The 25,606-nt window shown below is 38.5% G+C and overlaps 1 protein-coding gene across 11 annotated transcripts in view; it reads left to right on the top strand.

The window, feature by feature from the left end:
- The window catches only part of EBF1 (EBF transcription factor 1), a 411,481-nt gene that overhangs the window by 8,940 nt on the left and 376,935 nt on the right, over window positions 1-25,606 (top strand). For all 11 annotated transcript variants that reach the window (XM_050794789.1, XM_050794794.1, XM_050794787.1 and 8 more), the window contains exons 5-6: window positions 6,491-6,564; window positions 17,814-17,882. In XM_050794789.1, coding sequence (XP_050650746.1) covers window positions 6,491-6,564; window positions 17,814-17,882 — 143 coding nt within the window. The remainder of the gene's footprint in view (window positions 1-6,490; window positions 6,565-17,813; window positions 17,883-25,606) is intronic.

The raw sequence follows: 25,606 nt of genomic DNA on the forward strand, positions 1-25,606 counted from the left end.
AGAGGAATGAAGAAGTTTGGAATTTTTATGCATGATCAGGACCTGTGTTTGGGAAAATGTAAACTCATCACAGTGGAAAATGTGTTGTTTGGAGTCTGGGGGTGAAAACAAAGCTGATGGTTTTGGAGAGATTGCCGGAGCCAGATGGCCTAGTACTTCCCCAGTCTGGCGGGCCAACTGCTCCCTCCTGGATAATATACAGCCATTTGTTCGGGGATATTTACGCTAGAGCTGTTTCCATGTGAATGTTTGAACAGCATTAAAAATGAACATATTAGTAGAGATGCATTTACTGAACTCGTATGACTGTACAGATAGTCTGTTCTCTCTGTCTTATATTGCTGAGAGCAACGAAGGAGTGTTTGGACATTGGTGGATTGTCTACATAGTTGTTGAGCAAGAATGATCTGGTCTTAGTGAGCAATTAAAATACATCAATGTTTGGAATCAGACTAATGGAAATAATGTTAGCACCTACCTTGAAGCTCTGTTGTGAGAATTAAATAACTTCATACATGTTAAGGACTTAGAACAGCAACTGGTACAAATTAAGTGCTTAATAAATTAGATGCCTTTATTATTATTATTATCATTATTGCCCCATTGGGTTGACAAAACCAATTGTATTTACTAATATAGGTGTAAATGTAGTTTCCATAGGAGTGAAATATCTTTTATTTGTGCTAGAAAAAGAAATACAATATGGGATTGTTAGAGTGATTTAGTTTTTTATGGTGTTTGAATAATATAAGGGGTTTTAGCTCTTTGAGACATAAAAGATGCATTCTAAAGCTAACTGCTTTTGGTACACATTCTCTTTTTATTCAGGGCTGTGATGTAACTGAACAGCATACTGAATATGATATCATTCCTTCGCAACTTTCCTAATTCACTTCTGAAAACGGGCCTGCTTAGCTGCTGAGCTGAAATTACATCTTTGTAATTTGTTCACCAGTAGCCAAGCTGCTAATTGAAGCAAAATTATTTTTTTATTTTATTCCACTACTAATGTTGGATTGCTGTTTGACACGTTGTTTATGAAATGTCAGATTTGTAGTGCTTCCTTTGGCATGGTTTAATTTTTAACTGGTGTGCCTTCACCTACTGGAAATTTCTAGGACCAGATTAGCTAGCACCCTTTTTCTAAATTTTTTTTATTTTTTTTATTTTTTAATGACAAGCAGTAGAACTTGGTGGTTGAATGTAATGATTATTATTACAGTGTGTTGATATTGTAGGTTGCATATCATTTTTTGATTAGCTCAATTCTTGGTAATTTGCTGCCAAAGGCTTGTTGACAGTTTGCATTCAGAAGACATTTCACTTGTGGTTAAAGCAGGTACTTTGTATATTCATGAACTTACTCTCTTAGGTGACAAAGTAGGTTTGGCCTTTTATTTTGTAAGGGGAAAAAGGAGTAACATATTTTCAGGGTATTATTTCGATTTAAATAGAAAATCAGGAGTCTTTGTTAGTTACTGATATCTTTTCTTTCCCCTCCCTCTAACCCTTTCTACCTTCCTTCCTCTCTTTTTCTTAATTTCTTTTCCTTTCTTTCCTTCCTTCCTTTTTCCTTTCTTTCCTTCCTTCCTTTTTCCTTTCTTTCCTTCTTTCTTCTTTTCTTTTTTTCTTTTCCCTCTTCTTCTTCAACTAATGATGATAGATTTCCTTTTGTGTGGTTATGAATCAAGAAAAGCTCCTAATGAAAATATTTTGTTTCTAAAAATCCTTTGGATTTTGCTGAACCAAAGTCAAAAGTATTCTCTTCACTGCCTTTATTTTGGCATGGAACACAAAGAGTTAAAACTATTAGAAAAGTAAACACAGAAAAACCATGTTCAATTCTCTGTATTTCCTTTGGCATCCTATTGAAGTGTGATGCCGGTGTACATTCACCGTGTATTTTTTCGTTTTACTGTGTGGTCTTTACCCATAGTAAGTTTCAATTAACTTTTAAGACCTAGAGGTATTTAAGAAAAGCTAGAATGAACTATGCTTCACAGTATGCCTTCCAAAACAGTGGCAACTGAGGCAGGTTTTGTATATTGATTGACTGGTTGGTTTTCAAAGATGTTACAGGTTACTTTATAATTGAGCGTTTGGAATTGATGATATTTTATTCATAACAGTAAAATTTCCAGAGTTGTTTTTGCATAAGAATGTGAAAGTTTAACAGTTTCTATGTTTTCTTCTTCTTTTAGTTAATTATCTTAAATATCCTTTAAAAGCCCCTTAATCCAAAGTGAAGAGAGTATTAAAAAATAATATGAGATATTTTATTTCTACTTATTAGAGTATGGCAGTAGAAAAGGCAGGCTAGTATATCACAAAAATAAATCTGTTCCAAATATATCCACTTTTGACAGCTTGTTTGTCAATTTCACCAGGTTTTTAAAGTTGAGATGAGGTTAATGTTGTTTACTATTTAACTCTTCCTCTTATGCAAGCATTCCTGTCCCCTTAAGGGATTTATTTGCCATTGGCAGGATTAATTTAAACATTGTTTTCTACTTGATATTGCATTTTTGTTTCTTAGGTTGCAAACCTCAACTTGATTCACTATGAACTGATTTACTTAAATAATACATTTTATATGATTTTTCTCCCCCTCCCACCCATCTATTAGCAGGCATCCCATCTTCACTTCTGATAAACACATTGATTTATTTAAACCAGTGTTGTCTTTGTCCCTCTCACAACAGACAACCTTCCTCACAGTGAGCAGACTCATGATTTACTATGGAGGATGAAAATAAGCCTTCTTCTTGGTGTTCCATTGTCTGGGCCCTAAACCAGCTGTCTATTAAAATGGTTTCACTTAAAACAGTCAATGCTGTTTATATGCTTCTGTGATCTCCCAGCTGATCCAACCCCAACCAGCTTTACTCATACACCACAGAGGCACATATTTAAATTAGGAAGAAATGCAGAAACTTCTCCCAAAGTTGGTGTTAGCAGGATCCCTGTCCTTTGGGGCTTAAAGTCTGGGTTTACCGAACTGTGGACCAGCGTTGATGTATATGCTAAATGTAGATGGTAAAACTGATGCAGGGCTATCAGTTGGGTGTGCAAGCTGCAGGGAGAACTTCATGGCATTTTGAAAATTCTTATTGTTGCCACTTTGCATCAGAGATATTCATCAAAATGAATTTATTGTATATTCCTATACTGGATCCAATCAGGATGTGGATTTCTGTGCCCATACCTTCTGTATCATATGTGTACATGTGTGTATGTGTGTTTAACAATACTTTTCAGTAACAAAAACTGCTTTGATGAGGTTAGAGGTGGATCTTTCTTTGACTGAATTCAGCTCTAGAGCTAACCTCATTACACTGAGTTTCTAGTTTACTTTAGTTACAGGATTTTAGTCCTACTCCATGGTGGAGTTGCACTTGCTTTTATTTCAGAAGTCACAGAAGCAGCACTGCTTTCTCTGCCTTTATGTGCTGAAAAATATTGTTCTATAGAGGCCCCAAGGAGAAGGAGAGAAGAAACTTCACGCTTTCGCTCCTCCCTAGAGTTCCTAACTATTTCTGAGCAAATCCAGACTGATGGTTTCATTTTTCTATGCTTGATTTGGAGAAAGATTCTGTTTTGACTGTGCTGCTGGAAGCGTAGTGGCAGCGTGGTATTTGGTGAAGAGATGTATCATGGAGGCACAGGGCCTTAAACAAATGATATTCAGTCACCAAAGAAGTGACACAGGATTTCTGGTAGTCTGTGTCATCTGCTGTTTGGGGAAGCCATGAGTGTATTAGCATTGCATCCATTGCATATCATCATGGGCCCACTAATTTCAATGGACCAGCAGTCTTAGTAAAACTAATATTTGTATCATCTAGAAAGAATTGAAATGAGAAGATCTGATGTAACTGATAATTCCCCCTGCCTCCAAAAACCAAGCTTTTGTTTATATGTATATATGTATATATATGTGTATATATAGAGAGTATACAAAATATATATATAGTATACATATATATAGAGTAGGGAAAGCCCCGTCAGTATCTGTGAATTTATTTACCAGGTTACTTCTTTTAGCTTAGCATGACAAATATATTATTTTTTAAAGAGTGGTGGAACCAAAACATGACAAATATTAAAGCTGAAACAGAGATTATCACAAGTATTTAGAGAACACACAAACCATATAGTGCTAATAGGATTTAGAAGAAATGCTTCATTAGAGTTTTTTTAGCATCATGTATGAGATCTAATGAGTAATTTACTGTGTTTTTAAAAAATGTTTTCAGCAGTGATTGCAGGAAATAAAAGAGGCAGATATAATTTTTGGTTTTCAAAACATTTTTAGTTAATGCATTTTCTTGAGTAATGCAAATGCTTAGGATTTTGAAAAGGTCTTTTAAGAATACAGGAAAGAATCATCAATGCATGCTGAAACTAGCGGATGAAAATTTGACACATAATAAGATATTAACACAATCTAGATTACCTCCGCAGAAAATAGTTATGAATCGCGTAGGGTAAAGTAATAACTTTACCCTGGGGAAACCTGGCTGATGATCTCTGGTGGATAGCAAGCACCACCTTAACCAAATGGTCAGAATTTATGTTGCCAATAGTGGAACTAGTCAACAACATGATTTGATACACTGAGAAGAACTCAAGATCACCTCTGTGGTATCCTTGCCCTGAAGTACATAACTTTAATCCAAGCCTGAGGAAACGCAGGCAAACCCAAATTGAGGGATGTTCTACAAAATAACTGGTTTGTATTCTTCAAAAATATCAATGTCATGAAATATAAAGACTCAGAAATGTTCCATATTAAAGGAGATGTGACAACCAAATGCAGCATTGGATTTTCTTTTGCTGTAAAGGACATTATTGGGTAACTGATGAATATCAGTAGGGTCTGTAGATTCGATTATTATATCAATGTTAATTTTCTGATTTAGATAACTGTACTGTGGTTATGTAAGAGAATTCCTTGTTTTCAGGACATACAGGCTGAAGTATTTAGGGCGTGTGTGCAATTTACTTAATAAATGATTCAGAAAAAAATACAGAGAAAAGAATAAAGCAAATGTAATAAAATATAAACATTTTGGTAATCTGGTAAAATCTGGATGAAGAGTATCTTGAAATTCTTTACATATTCTTGAAAGTTTTTTGTAAGACTACAAGTATGTCAAAGTAAAACCATTTTTAAAATACAAGGTATAATAGGTTAGCCGTAAAAAGTGGTTTTGATGGGCCAGTGGCGGAGAAGTATTTTCTCCTCATGTAAGTACCTTTTCTCATTTTTTATTTTATTGCAATGTTTATTTTGTAAGGGGATCAGATACCATAACCACAGTACTCTCTGAGGATCTATACACACTGGGTCTTAAGTTATACTCATGATTTACAGGTTCTGAAAGTCCCAGGTTCAAAAACAAAGCACATTAGAGCCAACTACAAGTTAGTCTTGTAGCATCTCTATGTACTATATAAAGATAGTCTCTGGCTAATTTAAGTAGTTTTGTCATCAAGAAATTGAGGGTTATAGGAATGTGTGAAAGTAATTTTATTAACAATTTGAAACCGTGTGATATTAGTATTATGCAGCGATGCAGTGTTAAATTAGCTAAATGTAGCCCAGTGCAGAGCCCTGCTCTGCTAATAGCTGAGTGTATTGCTTTGGACCAGATATTAACATGTAGATCCATGAAAGCTGAGGTCCCAGGGAACCTTCTTGGTGTCCTTGAGTAAAATGTTTGCTTTGCAAACACATTACAAAAAAACAGAAAAAACTATCTGGGCTGGTGAAGTGTTTTGGGACTCCAGATTTTGAGAATCAGATGTAACTCTTCTTAGTTTATGGAGATAACTCTGTGACTTAAACCTCCACACACAGCATCTGACAGTGAGTATTCCTGTTTGGGTGGGTGTACACCCTGTGAGAGCACATGTTCTCAGCCTGTTGACGGGAAAAGGGATTTTTCCTGATTGATGAATCATTGCAAACATGACACAGTTAGTGAATGGACTCCTTAGTTCACCTACACTTGTTTTCTACTGCTCACCCCTAGAAGACTAAGTGTTGAGCCTGGAAGTAGTAAAGTGAGGAGGCAAATACATATCATTTAAAAATAAAATCCAAATGCTTTTCTATATTTTCGGTAAATAGTATCTTAGTCTGCTAAGCCTTCTGGGTTTTCCCTCCTTATGGATGAGATTTATTTGTATTCTGTATTAAAAGGAGAATTGTGGCTATCTTGCCCATCTCACACTCTGAACCAAAGATGTGCATCATGGCAAGGTGGTTGATGGGGCAGAGAGGAACATACCTTGTTCCATGCCTTTCGGGTTAATCCCAAATGACATACCTTCAAACAATCAGCTCATTGATGTCTTTGGCTCTTCAAAGCTAATTTGACCTTCAGTAGTGGTGAAGTGGTTAAGAACTCAATTGTGATCTTTTTTTTTTTTTTTTCCTGCTACTTGTTTCCATTCTTAGCTAAAATTGTGCTTTTGCTTTTAGGCCATAGTGTATGAAGGCCAAGACAAGAACCCAGAAATGTGCCGAGTTTTGCTCACACATGAGATCATGTGCAGGTAAGAAATATCTTGGTCTCTCCCATTAATTAGCAAAGAGAAGATGGATTTGCATTTCAAATCTTGGTGAACTTTGGTCTTTTTTTGTTGGGGGGAGGTACACATTTATCTTGCTTCTATAGACAATCTAAAAAGAACTGTTAGATGTGAGTATTCGGTAGTAAAGTGTCAGGCATCACAGTAGTTCTCAATTATTTATTAGATTTCATCCTGAAAGACGTACATTTCCATTTTGATATCACACTGTTAATGGGCACAAAGCACTGCTGTCCCCTTCTCCCTTAAAATCAAATAAAACAATATAACCCTTTTAGTGTTAATATATGCGCTCAACTGCGTTGCTACTAAAATGAGTAAGAGTTCTATTGATGTCAGCAGAGTCTTCTGTTTGGGTAAGACTTGAAAGTTATAGTTCCCCTTTCTAATTCTCCCACTTGAAAATATGACTGTCCACACTTAGGCATCATTTCTTCTTAAATTGAATGTGGGTTTTTGTTTTTTCTTTTCCCTTGCATCTGACCTCTTAGTTACCCTATATATAACTCTGACAATGTAGCTAATACTTCTCAGAGGTAGTGAGCTTTCAGAGGGATGGCAAAGATGAGTCCCTAAACGGTATAAAATGACCCATAGATGAGTGTCTTTATTTTTGCCTGTAATCAGACTGAAGCTACATTTGAAAACAGGCAAGTAGACCAAATTAACTTCCATGGCCTCAGCCAGGCTTTCCACATGTGAGGGAGCAGGCCAGGGAACAGCCCTTTAACTTGCGTTCTTATTCTGCATAAAATGACACCAGCACTTTGCTCCTAATATATTCTGAATAATTGGATAAAGCATGAAGATGCCACTGTGCATCAGAGAACGGCTACTAATTGCTTTGTTAACCATGCAGGCTCTTCCTGGCACAATGCTGGCCTGGCTGCTGACTATTACTGACCAATCCGTTTAGGGCTTCAGCTGCTGCCTCAGCATGGGTGGGCTTTATTTGCTGCTCATGGACTTGTGGGGGAAAGCAACCTTAATACTCTACAGGTGGAAAGAAAAAAGCATTTAATGTGCTTTCTGAGTGAAATCCCAAGTACCAACTTCTTCTATGTCTACAATTGTGTATGGCTATACAATTTTCATTTTTTCCCTTTTAAAAATATTTCTAACATTTTATTCTAAAATATATAGGAGTTTCACGTTTTCATTTCAGCGATTTGTAAAACTTGTTAATTATTATGAAAACAGGTTATTTGTCTCTAATTTTAAAACAGTAGCAGAATCCCCAAGATACGGCAATAGATTTCTTTATATTACTAGGCAAAAATTAATGTTATATTGTACATAGCAATTCTACAATAAAGCTGAGTTGCACCTTTCAGAATTGTGAGTAAAATTCATTTTGGAAAACATTAAAACATGACCTCTTTCTTCTTACTATCTTTTTGACTATATCTCTGTTTTGGCTTCTTACAATTAGCATGTCATTAGAATGAATTTTCCATGTTGTACTACATGTGATTCTAGCAAAATAGGAAACAGACAGGAAGATGGATCTCAACCAATGGGCCAAATAACATCTATATATCATAGATTTGCATCTCATATCTGCACATGTTTAGACTATGCTAGAAATCATTCTATTCTTGAAACACTTAAAGATATATTATGCCTTTCACACATAGGCCTACCCTCTATTAATGCAGTTTATATTTTTCTTGTTTTTAAAATTCATTGGTCCAAAGTACTTTATTATGCTGGTTGGTGTGCTTTACTGCTGATGTTCTTTCTATTTCTCAGAAACATAAAAACAGCAAAAATAAAATCCTCAAGCCACTGAAGGCAAATGATGATGTTTGTACCACGTGGCTAAGAGGGAAAAGTCGTATTCAAAATGTCATCCTGCTAATGTTACAGATTACGGGTTTTCCTGGCTGCCTATAGATGTATAAGGGGTACTGTTTGTTTACCAGGCCGCCATGACCCTATTACACAAACCTGTCATCTATTGTGTGGCTAACAGTCTTTTAAATTGCAAATCTGATGCTCTTTAGGGGGCTTTAGGAAAAAAATTCTCACTTTCCACACTATCCTATTTCTCTTGATTTCTTGCCTGTTGTAAGTGGAAGTTGGGATGTGCTGAATTTGCACCAGGGGTGCAAATGCAGGCTCAATTATAAGCATAAAATTAGAGTCTGTTCCCCATTAATCAGGCTGGCTAATTGCTATGCACCACCATTAGCCATATGGTGTGAAAGGCAGCTTGCTCTCCCCAAGATGAAATTTCTTCATTGCAGACATGAAATAGTGAGGGCCCTGGATTTTAAAATAGCTTGTTTTAGATATTTAATTTCTAAACAACTTTCTGCAGTGCTTTCTATCAAAGCTAACGGCACAATAAAACTTTGCGTTGATGTCGTGAAAGCTGTATATTTATAGTATGTTGGCTATGGTGAAGGAGACACAGAGAATTTAGATTGACAAGACAAGGCTTGGTATGATTCTGTTTTGTTGCAGGCAAAGGGAAAAAAAAAAGAAAAAAATGAGAAACACCAGAGAATTGTGTCTCAGGTGGTTGCAAATTTTAAAAATCCATTGTGTTCTGTCTAAAAGGTGACCCCACTGCCTGGGCTGGCTAAGGGACTTGCCACCATTGGATTATATTATAATTGTTATTACCACTCAGAGACAAAACCTCTTTGACTTGACATGGAGCCCTTTCTGTGAAATTCTGAGAGAGTCTCTGCCTTTTTGGTAAACTGAAATCTATCATATCAATCATCATTACATTTTGCTATACCTGGTGGCTACGCTCTTAAAATAATACGGCCCAACACGTGATTTTCTAAAGCACGATTCTAAAAGGGATTTGATTAAAGGGCATCCTGACATCCTGTGTTTAAATGTGGATGGAAAATAGGAACTATGCTTGGTCAGTGAACCTAGTTCCCAGGGCTCTGTTTGAGGAAGACCTCTTTCCCTCATCAGTGTATGGTTTCTTACAGGACCATGAGCTCTCAGGGCTCCCTTGAGTTTCCTTTTCTTCCTTTCTCTTTTACTGACTTATTCTGATTCCATCCTTCAGATTCCCACTTAAGCATGGCTTCTTCAGGGAAGCATCCCTGGCTCTCAGCCTGAGTCAAGTCCCATTGTTATGTTGTCCTGTAAACAGTGGTCCCCTTTTATCCATGAAGGATGTGTTGCGTGACCCACAGTGGATGCCTGAAACTGCAGATAGTACCGAACCTTACATACGCTATATTTTTCCTATACATGCATGCCTATGATCATGTTTAATTTATAAATTAGACATAATATGAGATGAACAACAATGAGTAATAAAATAGAACAATTATAACAACAAACTGTATGAAAAGCTATGTGGATGTCGTCTCTCTCTCCAAATATCGTACAGAATCCCAGCCCTTTGGCAGGCCAAGATGGGAGGATTATTTGAGCCCAGGAGTTCAAGACTGGCCTGGGCAACATAGTGAGATCCCCCATCTCTATAAAAACTAAAAGAAAAATTAGCCAGTTGTGGTGTGCGCCTGTATTCCCACCTACTCAGGGGGCTGAGGTGGGAGGATAATCCAGGCTGCAGTGAGCCATGATTGCACCACTGCACTCCAGCTTGGGTGACAGAACAAGACCCCATCTCGACACAAACAAAAAAAAATGTTGTATAGGACCACAGGTAACTGAAACCGTGGAAAGCAAAACCATAGATGAGGGGGACTACTATCTGCTTTGCTTTTCTTTCATAGCACTCAGCACACTTGTAACTTTTTGCCCACAATCTGTCTTCCTTTACCAGACTGATTGCTTTTTGAAGGCAAGGAAGTTACTGGGTGTTCCTCTGTCTTCAGTTGTCCTATTTGTGAAATGGGGGATAATATTATTTATCTCATAGGATGGTGATTAAGATTAAATGCAATAATCCCCATAAATGCTTATCACAGTGCCTTGACACACAGTAAGTACTGAATATCTGTTGTTATTATTAATAGTAGGAGTATTTGTGTGAATAGCAGCAGCAGCAGCAGCAATATTTGCAGTGTGGGTCTAAGTACCCAGTGCGCAGTTGTTCAGTGTGAATGCAGATAAAAGAACTTTGAATCAAAGTGAAATGTCTACTGAAACATTCATGTACTTTGTTCATTCTAGTTGTGGTGGTTAAGGATGTTTTCATTTATTCTTTTAGTACCTACTATGTGCAAAACACTCAAAAACGGAGAGCCAGAAAAGACTTGGTTCTGCAGTAGGGGAGCTTATGGTGTGGCCTGGGAGATGATATCAGTTGGCAGATAACGAGACTGCACTCTAGAAAGGGTTGAATGTGATGAGAGCTTGAGGCAAAGGGCTATGTCTATTCAGAGAAGGGAGGAAGTACTTGTAGGTGGGTAGCAGGAATAGGGAGAGGGATTTTAGAGGGTGCATGAAGTGTTTGGGCTTGTCTGTTGCAATCCAGCCAAAATTTCTCTGTGGAGAGTCCTGCAGGTGGATGGTCCTGAGTTCTGGATCTGGAAATAAAGTTATGGTCAAAGATAACTGACTTCAGAGGTCGTTTCCCAAGGGTGAGAGTTGAAGCTGCAGGCTTAGATGGGATTGACAAAGGAGGGAGAATAGAAAGAGAAGTTATGGTTATATTCTTGGGGGAATAATCACGCTTGGCAAGAAGGCAGGGTGTGTTAGAGAGTTCAGAAAAAGAAGCTTGAGCATAGAGAACATAGAAATAAAAGGAGGAGGCCAGGCACAGTGGCTCATGTCTGCAATCCCAGCATTTTGGGAGGCCGAGGTGGGCAGATCACTTGAGGCCACGAGTTCAAGACCAGTCTGGCCAACATGGTGAAACCCCATCTCTACCAAAAAATACAAAAATCAGCTGGGTGTTGCGGTGTGCGAACCTGTGGTCCAGCGAGGTTGAGGCATGAGAATCACTTGAACCCAGGAGGTGGAGGTTGCAGTGAGCAGAAATTGAGCCACTGCACTCCATCCTGGGTGACACAGTGAGAATCCACTCCATCTCAAAAAAAAAAAAAAAAAAAAAAAAAAAGATAAAAGGAGGGTGTTTCAAAGTGGGGGAGTCACATAGCAAGTGCTAGAGAGATCCAGATGGACATGAAGGCTGAGAAAGCACCAGACGGTCACTGGTAAACTTTAAGAGGAGATTCAAGTACGTGCTGAGGGCCTGGATGCCTGTATTACGTGGTTGAAGTGGCAAGGAGTGACAGGGACTCTTATAAGAAGGATGTCGGCAGTGAAGAAACTAACTTAGAGAAAAGGAGCGTCCTTTTAAAATTTTATACAATGGGAAAACTTGATAATATTTGTAAACTGAAGGAAAGAATTAATCAGGGAGGGAGGAATGGCAAATGCAAAACAGAAGAGGAGTCCTTGGTGGGGCTGGTCCCAGGTAAGGCAGGATGAGATGGACCTGCGAGCTCAGGTACTTGAGTTAGTGTGATGAGGATGGATCACATACCTTAAGACACAGCAGGAAGACAGAGGATAGAAGAGCCTATTTATGTCATGGATTCTTTAGAATCAAGTCATCTTTATAGCTATTAATCAGACTATTCAGATAAATCATAGATCTCAGTCTCTAGCCACTTTAGGGAAATATGTAAAGCATCTTGTTTTTTCCTGTAAAGTTTCAAGTTTGAAATGATGCTTTTCTCCCATTGAGAAAGGCACTATTTGTAGGAAAAAGTTCCATGTCCCTAAAATGAAGATCTGCCGATCCCATGACTGGGAATATTTAGGTGTTTCTTGCTCTAGTTTATGAAGCTCTAGAAATACACCACCTGTGTTAGGCTGGTGAGAAAGAGACTCGTAAGTTCACTTTTCTCTGGATGCGCAGAATTGTTTGGGAGACATACAATTCTGCTGAGGAAAGGGCTGCTGATTTCAGTCCGCAGTGTATGTACCACACCAGTTGCTGGCTACCTACGCCCGAGACTGGCCACATTGTTCTCCTGTCACTGGGATTGCAGGTTCGGAAGGGATGTAAACAGTGGCCTGCTTTTAACATCTTACCTGGGCGACAAAGCAAATTAGGAAAATCCAAGCCTTGCAAGATGCCAGCGTGGGAGAGCAAATCCCAAGTCTGTGCCTGGTACAGAGCCCAGCACGCATAGTAGGAGCCTAAAAAATCGTGCTTTGAATGGATAAAGGTCCATCAGTCACGCAGTAATGAGGACCTAATTATCATTGTGATTTCTTTTATTAACACTGTCACTTTTTCCGTTAAGTGCTTTTGCATCTGTTTCATCTACGGAATTGTTTCAGTATGAGCCCTCTTCTGCCTTAAACATAAGTGAATTCATTCTCCTTTCAGCTTTTCCTTCCTGGTTAATGCCTCTCCTGTGTATAGTGGAGGTTGGTGCCCACTCTTGGTCCTTCTGAGCTTAGCAGAAAGAACTATGGGCAGTTCCACCTGAAAAGGGAAAACTCACATGGGCAGGATAGAGGATCCTGGCGACAAAGGAGAGGTCCTTGCTCTGCTCGGCTCTAGGAAGCCACAGGGGGCTTGATATCAGCTCAGTCTACAAGAAGTCTTTCCTTCCACCACTTGTGGTTGATTTTTAATTTTGAATATAAAAACATATTGCCATATAAAGCAGAACACTAGGCTGGGCGTGGTGCCTTGCGCCTGTAATCCCAACACTTTGGGAGGCCGAGCTGGGTGGATCGCTTGAGCCCAGGAATTTGAGACCAGCCTGGGCAACATGGTGAGACCTAGCCTCCACAAAAAAAATACACAAAATTAGCTGGGCATGTTGGCATGTGCCTGTAGTCCCAGCTACTTAAGGGCCCGAGGTGGGAGGATCACTTGAGCCCCAGGAGGTCGAGGCTGCCGTGAGCTGAGCTGAGATCACACCACTGCACTCCAGCCTGGGAGTACAAAAAGAAAAAAAAAAGCAAAACACTGCAAAAATATAAAAATTAAATGCATATCTTCCATTCTTCCCCACTGCCTGTTCCACTCTGTATAGGTTAACTCTTTGAAGTTCCTACATTTAAGAAATATTTCCTGATGGCCTACTGTGTGCCAGGCTTAGTTCTAGTTGCTAAGGATACAGGGGTGAACAAAACGGTCTACGACTGTCTTTGCGGGGCTTATATTCAGGTGACAGAGACAATAAAAGAGAAATGAATATAAAATGCAACATGGTGAGCGCTATGAGGAAAAGTGAAGCAGAATAAGGAGCTAGAGTGCTCTAGGGCAGTCAGGGAAGACATTTCTTTCTTTCTTTTTTTTTTTGTTTTGAGATGGAGTTTCGCCCTTGTCGCCCAGGCTGGTGTGCAATGGTGCGATCTAGGCTCACTGCAACCTCCATCTTCCAGGTTCAACTGATTCTCCTGCCTCAGTCTCCCGAGTAGCTGGGATCACAGGCGCCCACCACCACACCCAGCTAATTTTTTTTTTTTTCGTATTTTTAGTAGAGACGGGTTTCACCATGTTGGCCAGGCTGGTCTCGAACTCCTGACCTCAGGTGATCTACCTACCTCAGCCTCCCAAAGTGCTGGAATTATAGGTATAAGCCACCATGCGCGGCAGGGAAGGCATTTCTAAAGCCATGACATTAGGCAGAGACTTGAATGAAGTGAGGGAGTGAACCATACGTGTAAAAACCATCTCTTGCCCTCCCTCTCTCCCTTTCTCTCTTTCATGCTTTCATTTTTCTCCCAGAAATGGGACTACACTCTGAATAGTATTCTGCGACTTGGTTTTCTCAATTCACAATATACTGTAGATTTCTTTCCGTGCTGGTGCTTCTAACCCTACCTTCATTCTTTTTAATGCTGCACAGAATTCCATATACACATGTATGTGTACACACCCATCCATATATATAGGTACACACCCATATGTATGTATGTACACATATATATGTGTGTGTGTGTGTATATATATATATTTAACAGGATCATATTGTAGACATTATTTTGTAGCAGACACTATTTTGAGGTGCAGAACAGAAGCTGGAATAGCCCATTTCAGGAATAATGACTATGTGATACAGTGATGTGACCCAAGAAACAGGAAACATGTTGGGCTTATTTTTTGTACTTGGCATAAAGTTTTTTTGTAAGTGGAGAGTGACCACCAGCCCTTTATTCTTTTTTCTGTACTTTTCTTCATTCTCCCCATTTCATTTCTATCTTTCCTTCTATACTTCTGCTCCTTGCATCTGCCTATTTCCCTGGGTCCCTTAGAAAGGAATGCTTCAATTCGTCTGGCTGCTCTCAGGAGCATTTTTATTTTTAGATGACGACCGTGCTTAAGTCAAAAGGAAAAATCTCAGGCCTAGTGTGGCATGCCTAGGGGAGGTGGTTTGTTCTATGGGGTGGGGTGGGGTGCATCTTCCTTCCAGCGACAATGCCTGCCCAGAGGGTCAGTTTGGATTTATCTGTCACCCTTTTATTCTTCTGGATTGTATTTGCCCCCTAATATATAACATTCATTCATAAAATTATTAATTTATTCAACCAATTAATATTTGAGCTTTTCTGTTCTACCCCAGGCCTTATGCCGCTCATTAGGTAAATAAAATTGATAGTTTCTTCCTCTACGAAGTCTATGAGTTAAAGGAAGAGAAGAATAGGAAGAGGGAGAAAGACAATAACATATATGTAAAAATATAATTTGCATTGTGTTAAGTGCTTTTTGGAAGGAAAAAAAAACAGAAAAAACCTAATTTGGATTAAAGGTGGGGTGTCAGGCCAAACCTCTCTGGGGAAAGAGCTATAGGCTGAGCTCTGAGGGTGAGAAAAGGTTGGCTAACTAGGGAAAGGTTGGAGGAGAGGCCCGCCAGGCAAGAGTCGGCCAGGGTCCGGGCCTGAGGTCAGATTGAACAGGGCACAACTGAGAGGGATTGAAATGGGCCAGTGAGGTAGGAGTTTGGCAAGTTGGAGGAAGGGGGCAGGAGGTTGGGAGGTGGTCTGGTATCATGTCATGTCATGGATTTGTTCTAAGTGCAGTGGAAAGCCACTAAAAGGTCTCAGGCGGTGAGGTGGCACAGTACCACTGACATTTGGAAAAGCTCACTCTGGCTCTTGCAGGCGGTCAGAGTGGAGACAGAAAAGTAGGCAGCCACTGCAGAGTCCAAGGACTTGGATGGAGATGGTGTAGTGGGGAAGCAGAAAATCAGATAGGCTTGAAAAACAGACCCTTGTGCATGGGTATCAGCAAGCAGGTTGGAGGAATTCCTGGAGGACGTTTCTCCCAGGCAGGTCTGTGGGCAGCTTGCATTGCCTACTTGGTGTTTTGAAAAGGAAAATGAAGGAGAAGTAGGTTTTCTCACCTGACAGTTTTCCTCCATGGGTAAAGGAGATGTGGGCTCTGTTGATGGGCTGCTTTTGGAGACCTGCTGCTTCTGCAGAGCACAGGGCAGATTTGCTTGGACTTGAAGGAGGAGGGGACTGAAGGAGGTAGGTTCAGGGGGTGATAATGATGCTTCATTGTGGCTTTACTGAGGCCAGTCATGAAGCCAAGTGTTTATACCCTTATTGCCTCAAGCCTGTTCCCTGGCATTTAGAGATGGGTCCTGAAATCGCTCCATTTTACAGATGAGGAAACTGAGATCTTGTAAGGTGAATTACCTTGCTCAAGTTGACATAGGCATCTCTGTCAGATTTCAGAACCAGTGTTCTTAACCACTCTACTATTCTGAGAAGCCCATGATATGTAGGTATAGGGGATCAGAGTTCAGGGATGGAGGAGTTACATTTTTATGTATTTTCTGGTATGCATTTCAACTGCTCGTATTTTCCACTGCTTCAGCTACTTGTTACTTTATCTGTCTCTTAGATATCGAGATACTTTGGGTTTTCCATCCCCAAAGTAGCAGTATATAGCAGAACTCAGGCCTGGAGGAAATAGTTCCCTCTGAGTCAGAAGGTGAAAGGCTATAAGATAGACAGAGTGGTTTTAGCTGAGGCTTTGTCAAAGGAGATGCAGTTCTTACTCTTACTCTCTGAATATATGAAAGAAAAACAGAAGACACCTAAGAGTGGAGACTAATTCTCTTCTCAGAGACATAGTTATGGCAAGAAAAGAGACCTTCCAATTTTGGTGAAGGACTCCCTACGTAGGGGTATATTTCTGGGTCCTGAAGATGAAGTTCAATATTTGATTCTCTCCAACGGCCCTCTAAATGTAGGCTGTATGATTCACTAAGTTGCAAGTGTGCATGTATGCGTGTATCTCTTTGTGTGTACGCGTGTGTGTGTAAGAGCAAGAACTGCATATTTGCTTGTGGTGCCTGGTGAAATACAACTTTTGGAGGACCTCCCTCCCCATCTACTTCACTGCTTTTGTAAGTGTGCCCCTGGTGCAGATCTTGTTTTTATTTGCAAACAAGTTTCAGATGGATTGTTTTCTGTTGATCGTTGTACTTTTCAAAAACATAAAATGTTCACCCTTTAGAAGGCATCTCAGTTTTTAAAAAACTGGCAGCCACACCTGGCGGGGGAGATTTTAGTAGTGGGTACTTTTTGAGCCTATAGGCTGTTCCTTCTCTAATATAAAGAGCGTCCTCTCACAGAGCTGTGCTAATCTTTACTTCCAATGTCCATAATGCCCCCAGAAAACTGAAGTGGGGGCCAGAGCAGGCTTTTATAGCCAGAGGAATGTGAATCTCCACTTTCTTTTATCTTGCCTCTTCCTTGTCTTAATTATTGTGTTTTACCTTTATTCTCATGAAAATGGTTCAAAAGCAAACAGTTCTAGCTGTAGGATTTTTGGAAAGGCTGTGGTTGAAGGAAATGCCGCCCATAAAGAAGAAAAGAGAAGAAAAAGGAATCCATTTAATACAAAATGACTGGAGGGGGAGAAATCACTCATACTTCATTATTGATGCGTTCCACACAATTAGTGTGATCTTGAGGGAAGAACGTTTGAGCCACCCACAACCTCGAATATTCTCATTGGGTAGAGGTAATAATAGTGCACTTCACAGTGAACTCTGCCAGCACCGCGGGCAGTGATGGGGAGACCCCATCTTGGGGCTCTCAATCTTGGCTCTGGGAGAGCCCCTCTCCCCCACCTCCTTCTCTGAGCAGGGAGAGGTTAAGCCTGGCCATTAACCCATAGGTGACCCAAATAGAATTTTCTGTCCCAGGGATCCGTTGATTGCCAGGTATGGCTTTGTGGTAATTCTAGCATTTGCAACCCAGCAATTTGAGCCTTCTGTCTGCCTAAATGATGATTTTACATTGTAATGGTTGTACTAAATCCTTTCGCTTTTGCTCCATAGCCGCTGTTGTGACAAGAAAAGCTGTGGCAACCGAAATGAGACTCCCTCAGATCCAGTGATAATTGACAGGTAGGGACCACTCTTCTTTCACTGGATTCTTATTCCTCATTATAATGAAACACCTGCCCTTGTGTTGCTCATGGGCGAGGGTTAGGAATGCATGTGGCCGAAATTTGCCTGTTGGTCTTGACTTATGCTGCACTGAGCGATTTTGATTCCTGGGAAAGCCATATGGAATGTTCTTTTAGAGGCCTGTTCCTTGGATTGCTCCGGTTTTTGCCTGATTCATGCTCCTAAAGGAATATATTTTTTCTTTCCTGACTTTCTGTGGCTCAATCCTCATGCTGTGCCAGGAAGCTTCAGAAATAAAATAATAATAGTTTGTGATTTATGAAATGTGGTTGGGTGCTTATAAATATTTAACTTTTATTTGAAAAATGTTTGAATCATTATCACTTTTAGCTACAGTAGTTCTGTTGGACGTAATCCATCTACATTTTAAGGTTTTATTTATGCATAAAAGCAGTTTAAAGAGATCTGTGAACCAAGATTTTCTACTGTTATTTGCTGGGTTTGATTGCAGTATGAGACTATATTGTAAGTTGATTAATTTATCCTGCTTGTCTTAATTATTGTGTTTTTAAACAGATCCATATTACTAATCTGACATGACCAAGTAAATCACTGTAGAACAATAAATCTGTTTTAGTTGTTCGGTGCAATTTCAAGTCAGTGTGCACGCATTATGCAAAGTCGCATTCCAAATATTCATTTTACATTTTAATTATTGAAATTCATTGTATGGAAACATGTATGATAAACCATTTGTTACATAGCATTACTCATTGAGAGTTAAATGGTCTGAAAGGTTTATAGATACTGTCAATTGTCAGCTAGGAAAAGAGCTAGCATCTTGTACTAGCTGGAAAAAGAGTCTTGCCAATAAGACTGACCGATCCCTCATTGAGGAGATTAACGGTTGAACAAAAGTTCCTTTTTGGGTTTCAGCAATATTGATTTTTGACAACAACAACAACAAAAGAAAAAAAATCTTTTTTTCTATCTTTTTTGGACTCATTTTATCATTTTTCAGTTAACAACAACAACAAAAAACAAGATGTTTACTTTGCTTCATCATAATTTATGCCAAAAGATTGATTGTCGATTTTGGATTATGTGAGTCTTCAGGCTTGAACCCAATTGATTGCCAAGTAGCTTTATAAAGGTTACATTTCAATCAGATATTTTAACTAAATATTCCTCACTAATATTCACTAATATATATATATTTTTGCTCCATATAAAAGTATTAGTATATTTGATTCAAAGTTAAAAGATGAGAAAGTTTGACATATGGTGATGTGTGTGCTACCTATAGAATTAGGATAACATGTTTATCTACAAAAGCAGATATACTGTTCATATAATTGCTTTTTCTGTGATTGAACATAAATCTCCAAATGAATAAGGTCACAAGTGAATTTAACCTTTATGCTGGTTTGTTTTATTTAAATTTACCTCTCCAAAATATCATTTGTTATTTTAAGCATTTTTCTTACTCCTCTGTTGAAAAGAAAGTGTACTGATCAAAGGATCAGCCCAAATAGTCCCCAAAAACTTTGAAACTATAAACATTTTGTTCTGCCATGCAGTTCCTTTTGGTTTAGATGATGACAAGAACCTTACCTTGCCACCCTCAATGAAAACACTTTTTTTTTTTTTTGCTTGTGAATGGGTTAAGCTTTTAAGTTCTTCATTTGGTTTGAAGCTGTGACTCTGATATAGAAGGTTGATATGACTGTGGTTTGAATAACATTTGATTTTGACCTGTTCCTGTGGGTTGCGATGGCATAAGAAACTTGACTCAGCAGCACTGTAATTAGCCTGGCCCCTGTTTTTGAAACAGGATTGTGTTACCTGGATTGCATTAGTGTGGCTTCTATTGTTGCCGCCTTGCATCTGTCCCAGAAGGGTACTTAAAACCTTTTCTTGGCTGGGGTAGTTCAAACAATTTAGGCAAAATAAGTATGCACTTTATGCTGTTGGTGGCTTCGGAGATATTACTCATGACATTTATCCTTTTCATTTTTTTTTCCCTTTTGGTTTGACAAAGTAGAAAACAGTGTGTATCCAATCTTGGTCTCTTCAGATAGAAGTACTTTAAAAACAGCTGAAACTCAGTGTATGTGCACAAGCCCCACAGCATATGTGTATTCGCTGGCTGTTGCCATTGTCTCTGATGAACTATCTTTTCATGCAATGATGCCAGTTGATATGCAAAACCCCATTTAGCTATTTTTATTTGCATCTGAGTTTTCAGAATTTATTTGTCGTTCAGGCTGCCAAAGGTTTTAAAAGCTCCAGTCCTGTCTGTGCTGATACGTGAAACTTCCATTTTTAACAATGAGAGAAGAGAATAACAACAAGAAAAGAACTTATGCAAGAAAGGGCAAAATAGAAAAGGTTTTTCAATTCCATAATATTGCTGCAAAGGGGAAAAAATGATGGCAACTGTGTTTGAATTTCGTAGTTTCCAATTTGATTCTATATTACTGATTGCATAATATCTGTGTTGCGTGCTTAGGGTTTGATTTGCTTTCAGATTTATGGATGCGAATCTCTGAATATTTTGTAAAAATAGGCTTTGAGGCCTGCCTTCAGTAGCAATAGAAACTGTTTTCAACAGATGCATACTATATGCAATTACAGAGCTGAGAGTACAGGCAATCTTTGCATTAGGATTTAGCATGGTTTTAACACGCAGTTAACTTTTGAGCACCAATAATTTTTAGCTCTCTTTGCTTGTCCTTCGGAATTTTGGAGAACACTGCTATTTTTATCAGTCAAAAGACTTTTAGCAGTGGTTATTCAGGAAAACTATTTATAGGGTAGAGAGAAGAGGCTTTCTGGTCATAGTACAATCGTGCAGGGCAAGCTATTTCTGTGTTAAATTTTGGCTGTATTATTTGCTACCAGTGACTTTGGGACATCAGCCTGGCATATCCTATCAAAAAAGTAGAATTAACAAAATCAGCAGTTGCAAACGGTGATTTAGAAAAGGGGCTTCTATTATACTTCATCCTTATGGCATGCACCGACTAAGAAAAATATGACCCCAATTCTTTCTACAATCATGACAATTTGTCAAGTCACTTCAAAAAAGTTTATAGAAAAAATGCTGTAAATGTAGGAAGCGCACATCTGGAGTTGAATGCCAGGTTACATTTCTGTGTGATGCCAAATAGCTTGATTAAGAAGCACATAACCCAGCCTGCACTCAGTGATCCAGATATTTGAGCTGCGTAGACATGGGAAAAGTCAAATGTGTTATGTTCAATAGCAAATGACCAGGAACTAATAACAGCAGATTTCATTATTTTTGAGGTAAAGGGCTATGTGTGGTAATTATTGTTAAAGTAAAAAGCAAAAAATGACTTCTAGTTATTGAATTAAGGTGGAGATTGATTTAACATATTCACAGAGTAACTAGTATTTCAATTTAAAAGGTTTGCAATAAACTTCATGTTTAGAAATTGAATAAATAGGAGTTTTATTACCACATTGGATATCCTTGTGTCCTAACCTTTTTACTTGGAGTTATCTTAGTTCAATAAATAAAACCTCATTAGACTATTCCCATTTCAACGAGTTTATTAAATTTTGCAGGAGTAATTAGCATAAGTTGTGCTAATTTTTCTGGAAGACTAATGAGGGAGGTTCTTAATTAGGTTTACTTTGTAAGAATCAGAAAAGATGATAATGACAAAAATCACATAGGGTAGTCTGAATTGGGAACCCAGTTTTTCTGCATCTATTAAAAAATCTTTCACTTTCTATATGGAAACTTTTAAATAAATGTTGAAACTGAATATATTAAGTATACAGACTGTTATTCCATATCTAGTTAGGATGACCATTCATTCTTGATTTGCTTCCCAAAACTCTTTATTTTCCTAAACTATCTTTGAGCAACGACATGGATGAATACAGATAGTCTTATAAAAACATTTCTTTCTCCAAAGTATGCTAGAGGCTTCTTTTCACACAGACTCCTGAAGTTTTTGGCTAGATTTCTGTTGCTTATTTGCAGTGGGGCGGGATCCGGGGCAGCTTGATGTTTGTTTGTTTGTTTCAATTTTGAATTAGTGCAATTGTTGAAATGAACCATTAAGTAAGGGTGACAACGTGACCGTCATTCCTTGTGCAATGAATCCTTAACTGTTAACAAGTGGATTTTTTTTTAAGTAGATAGAAATACTAAAGGATGAAATTCTATCTCAAATTATGTTCTCCTATTGGTGTGAACTTAGACCTAGTTTTTAAAGGATATAATGTAGCTCCAGTAACCTACAAGTTTTGGGTTCCTCAAAACTGATAATTAAAATGTGGATGTTAAAAGCCTGTCAACTTATGTGCCTCTAGGAATTTTGAGTTTGTTTATTGTAATGTTAACAGAATTACCATGCCTTTTTCCCCCATTTTTAAGAATTCCTATATCTATATGTAGAGCTATGGGATTTAGGCCTTGACATGTGACATAAAAAAATACACAAATTTTGTAAAATGAAAAACCCAGTCTGTTTGGAATTACTTCAGGTCACACTTATCTAAGGGTCTCCTATAAAGGAAAAAAATGCCTATATTTGTTTTTTCCAGATTTGTCTAAAGATCTTCCACATCTAGATCACTTCCATTTAGGTAACACTAATTGGGTTTGTTTTATGATTATCTGAAATAGAATGTTCAGTAATGAAAATATTAGAATGCCTGTTTGCCTGTTGATTTTATATGATGTACATCACATGAACAGAAAAGCTTAACCATGTTAGGGTTGCTTGGATAAACAAGTTTATTGAAGATTCATTCTTTTTCTAAGAGGTATAAATTCTGTGGTAAGACTTCTCAGAAAAGTGCAGTGTTGTCTTATCAACAAGCTAATTTTCTTCATTAAATTGACCCCAATGTATTTATATAACATATATGCCCATATGTATAATAGGAAAACAATATAAAAACTTTAGAATTAGAATAGATCTATCTACCTAACTATCCATCCATCCATCCATCCATCCACCCATCCACCCACATACTTTTTACCATTGGGTCGGGCGTGGTATATATTTGCCAAGGATTGTAGAGGCATCTGGGTCTTTCAACAATCAATGGCTTTCTTCTGTCTTTTATAATCAGAGGTAAATTCCAATATTTATTTATTTTTTGTCATCCACATCAAGTCCTCAATTAACAAGAACATAAATATATACTTGTATTAAAGTTGCAAATGAGGGTTTTAGTCAGTTTCATGATTTCATTTCAATGCCCTTTCAACTCTTATCATTTTGGTTTCCATCCAGTTTTCAGAAGGACCAACCACCATCAATGCATAATCATTCTGCACTATATGCAAATGGCTGTCTGGGGCATGAAGAACCAGAGGTGTAAATGTGTTTCTCAGCGTTCTGATAAACCTTTTGTACCATCTGATTTTGTAACCTTGACTGCTTGGTTAAAATAAAAGGAGGAGGAATTCACTCTCTAAAATTGCCCTAGGCAGGATAATTATTGTGTTTTTGGTTGGTTTGAGAGGTTTGCATTGTTTCAAAAGTGAAAAGCCAGCATTGACACTAAGCATGAATTTAAGACTGTTTATTAACCCTAGTGTGTTTAAACATTTGTCTTCTCAGTGGGAATTCACATGTGATTATTAGCGATGAGACTTATGTGAATGAGTATCATTCTAAATTTTATCACATATCAGATAATACCGTTCTGAATATGAGATGAGCCCCATACATTTGTGTGCAGTTTGCTACTGTGATAAGAAAATAACTAATACAATAAGCTAATAGCAGTCTATATTCCATTCACTATCAGCTATTCCCAAATACACAACCAGGATACATTAAAATGCATTTCAAATATGCTGACAATGTATCATAATGCAAAGTACTTTTACATGGTATAACACTATTGCAGACACTGTATAATGAATAACAGTGGTTTTCCTGTAAAGGAAATAATGGCAGCAACTTCCAAGAAATGTATTTAACGGAGCTTCAGAGAATCAGTAGTGTGTATGTGTAGCATGGCCCGGGTGTCAGCCCGTGGTGTAGGTTTTTAATCCCACGTCATCATAACTTTGCTTTTGTAACAGTTCTTGATAAATACAGAAAAGCAGTTCAAAGTCCCCTGTGTGTCCCATTAGCAACTATGCACAATCATTTTGCGATGAGAATATATCACTATATTAAACATGCTTTTACTTTCCTAAAATAAGCTGCTTAGAATGGGGGAAAAAACTCTCTCCGTGTAACTCTCCATTGATAAATTCCCCTCATTTCCTCATTTCCTTCTACTGCCAGTGCCCGGTTAACTCTATAATAAAAATTGACCAGATTTTAAAAACTCCATTTAGAGGTTCCTGCATAAAGAGATGGTATTTTGGTTGCTTTAATTTGCATGAGATGTTATCTGAAATAGACCACTAATTCTTCCTTCTCACAGCCCCCCATCCCATTCCTCTCTTTACAAACCGTGTAACTACATGCTGTCCAGGACAATATAAAAGTGACCTCAATACCCCTATTGCAATCAATGAAATATGGTGAACAGTACAGGTTTGTCTTTCATTGCTCCCTGCCTTTAAAGGTGTGGGTAAATGAAGAAAAATCTGCCTTACAAACTATTTCTCCAGTTACAAGTCTTTGTCCAGAAGCAGATGAAGGTTTTAATGTTACAGCACTTATTATAATAGAATTTTAATTGTCCTAATCCTGCTAAAGTGTGAAGCTGACTGTGTGTGTGTGTGTGTGCGCATGTATTCCTAAAAACGAGGGGAGTCATGCAAAAAAAAAAAAAAAAATCTTTGTTACATTTTCATGGGTGGGGCAGGGGGTGTCATTTATGTTAAATGATGCAAACTTAATTAAACTGATTCTGGAGAAGAACAGGCCATTGGCCTGTTCCATCTATGAAATGTGTACTCGGCCGGGCGCGGTGGCTCAAGCCTGTAATCCCAGCACTTTGGGAGGCCGAGGCGGGTGGATCACCAGGTCAGGAGATCGAGACTATCCTGGCTAACATGGTGAAACCCCGTCTCTACTAAAAATACAAAAAAAAACTAGCCGGGCGTGGTGGCGGGCGCCTGTAGTCTCAGCTACTTGGGAGGCTGAGGCGGGAGAATGGCGTGAACCCGGGAGGCGGAGCTTGCAGTGAGCCGAGATCACGCCACTGCACTCCAGCCTGGGAGACACAGCGAGACTCCGTCTCAAACAAAAAAAAAAAAAAAAAAAAGAAATGTGTACTCTACTTTCAGTGGGAACAGAGTGGTCTTCTATGTGCTTTGGGAATTTCTATTTTTGAAAGTGAAGTGCTTCATTCCTGTTGCAAACATGCCCTAAACCCTGAACCCTATTTGTAATGACTGAACTAGACAAGCTGGCAAATTATATAGCTCGATCCTACACAATAACCTCCAAAATGGCACTCGGTAACTATACCATCCTGCTAACTGTTTAAGGCACAATAGTTTTGTAATATAATATAAAGTAATGGTGTTAGCCAACACATCTTTAATAAGATATTGTTCGTGCCTTTGCCATATGCTACAGAGCAGCCTCTCACTCGGTGGGCCTTTTGATTCCTCTCAATAAGATTATTTCAAATACTCTAATCCTGAATCATTGACATGAATACAAAAGCCTAGTGACATCTAATAGATGCCTCTTAGCTTTGCTTTTCCTCTTGTTCCTTTCCTTTTTCTTCTCTTTTTACCTGACAAAAAGCTCATAGAC

The sequence above is a fragment of the Macaca thibetana genome, chromosome 6 (genome assembly GCF_024542745.1).
Source record: "Macaca thibetana thibetana isolate TM-01 chromosome 6, ASM2454274v1, whole genome shotgun sequence".
Taxonomy (NCBI): domain Eukaryota; kingdom Metazoa; phylum Chordata; class Mammalia; order Primates; family Cercopithecidae; genus Macaca; species Macaca thibetana.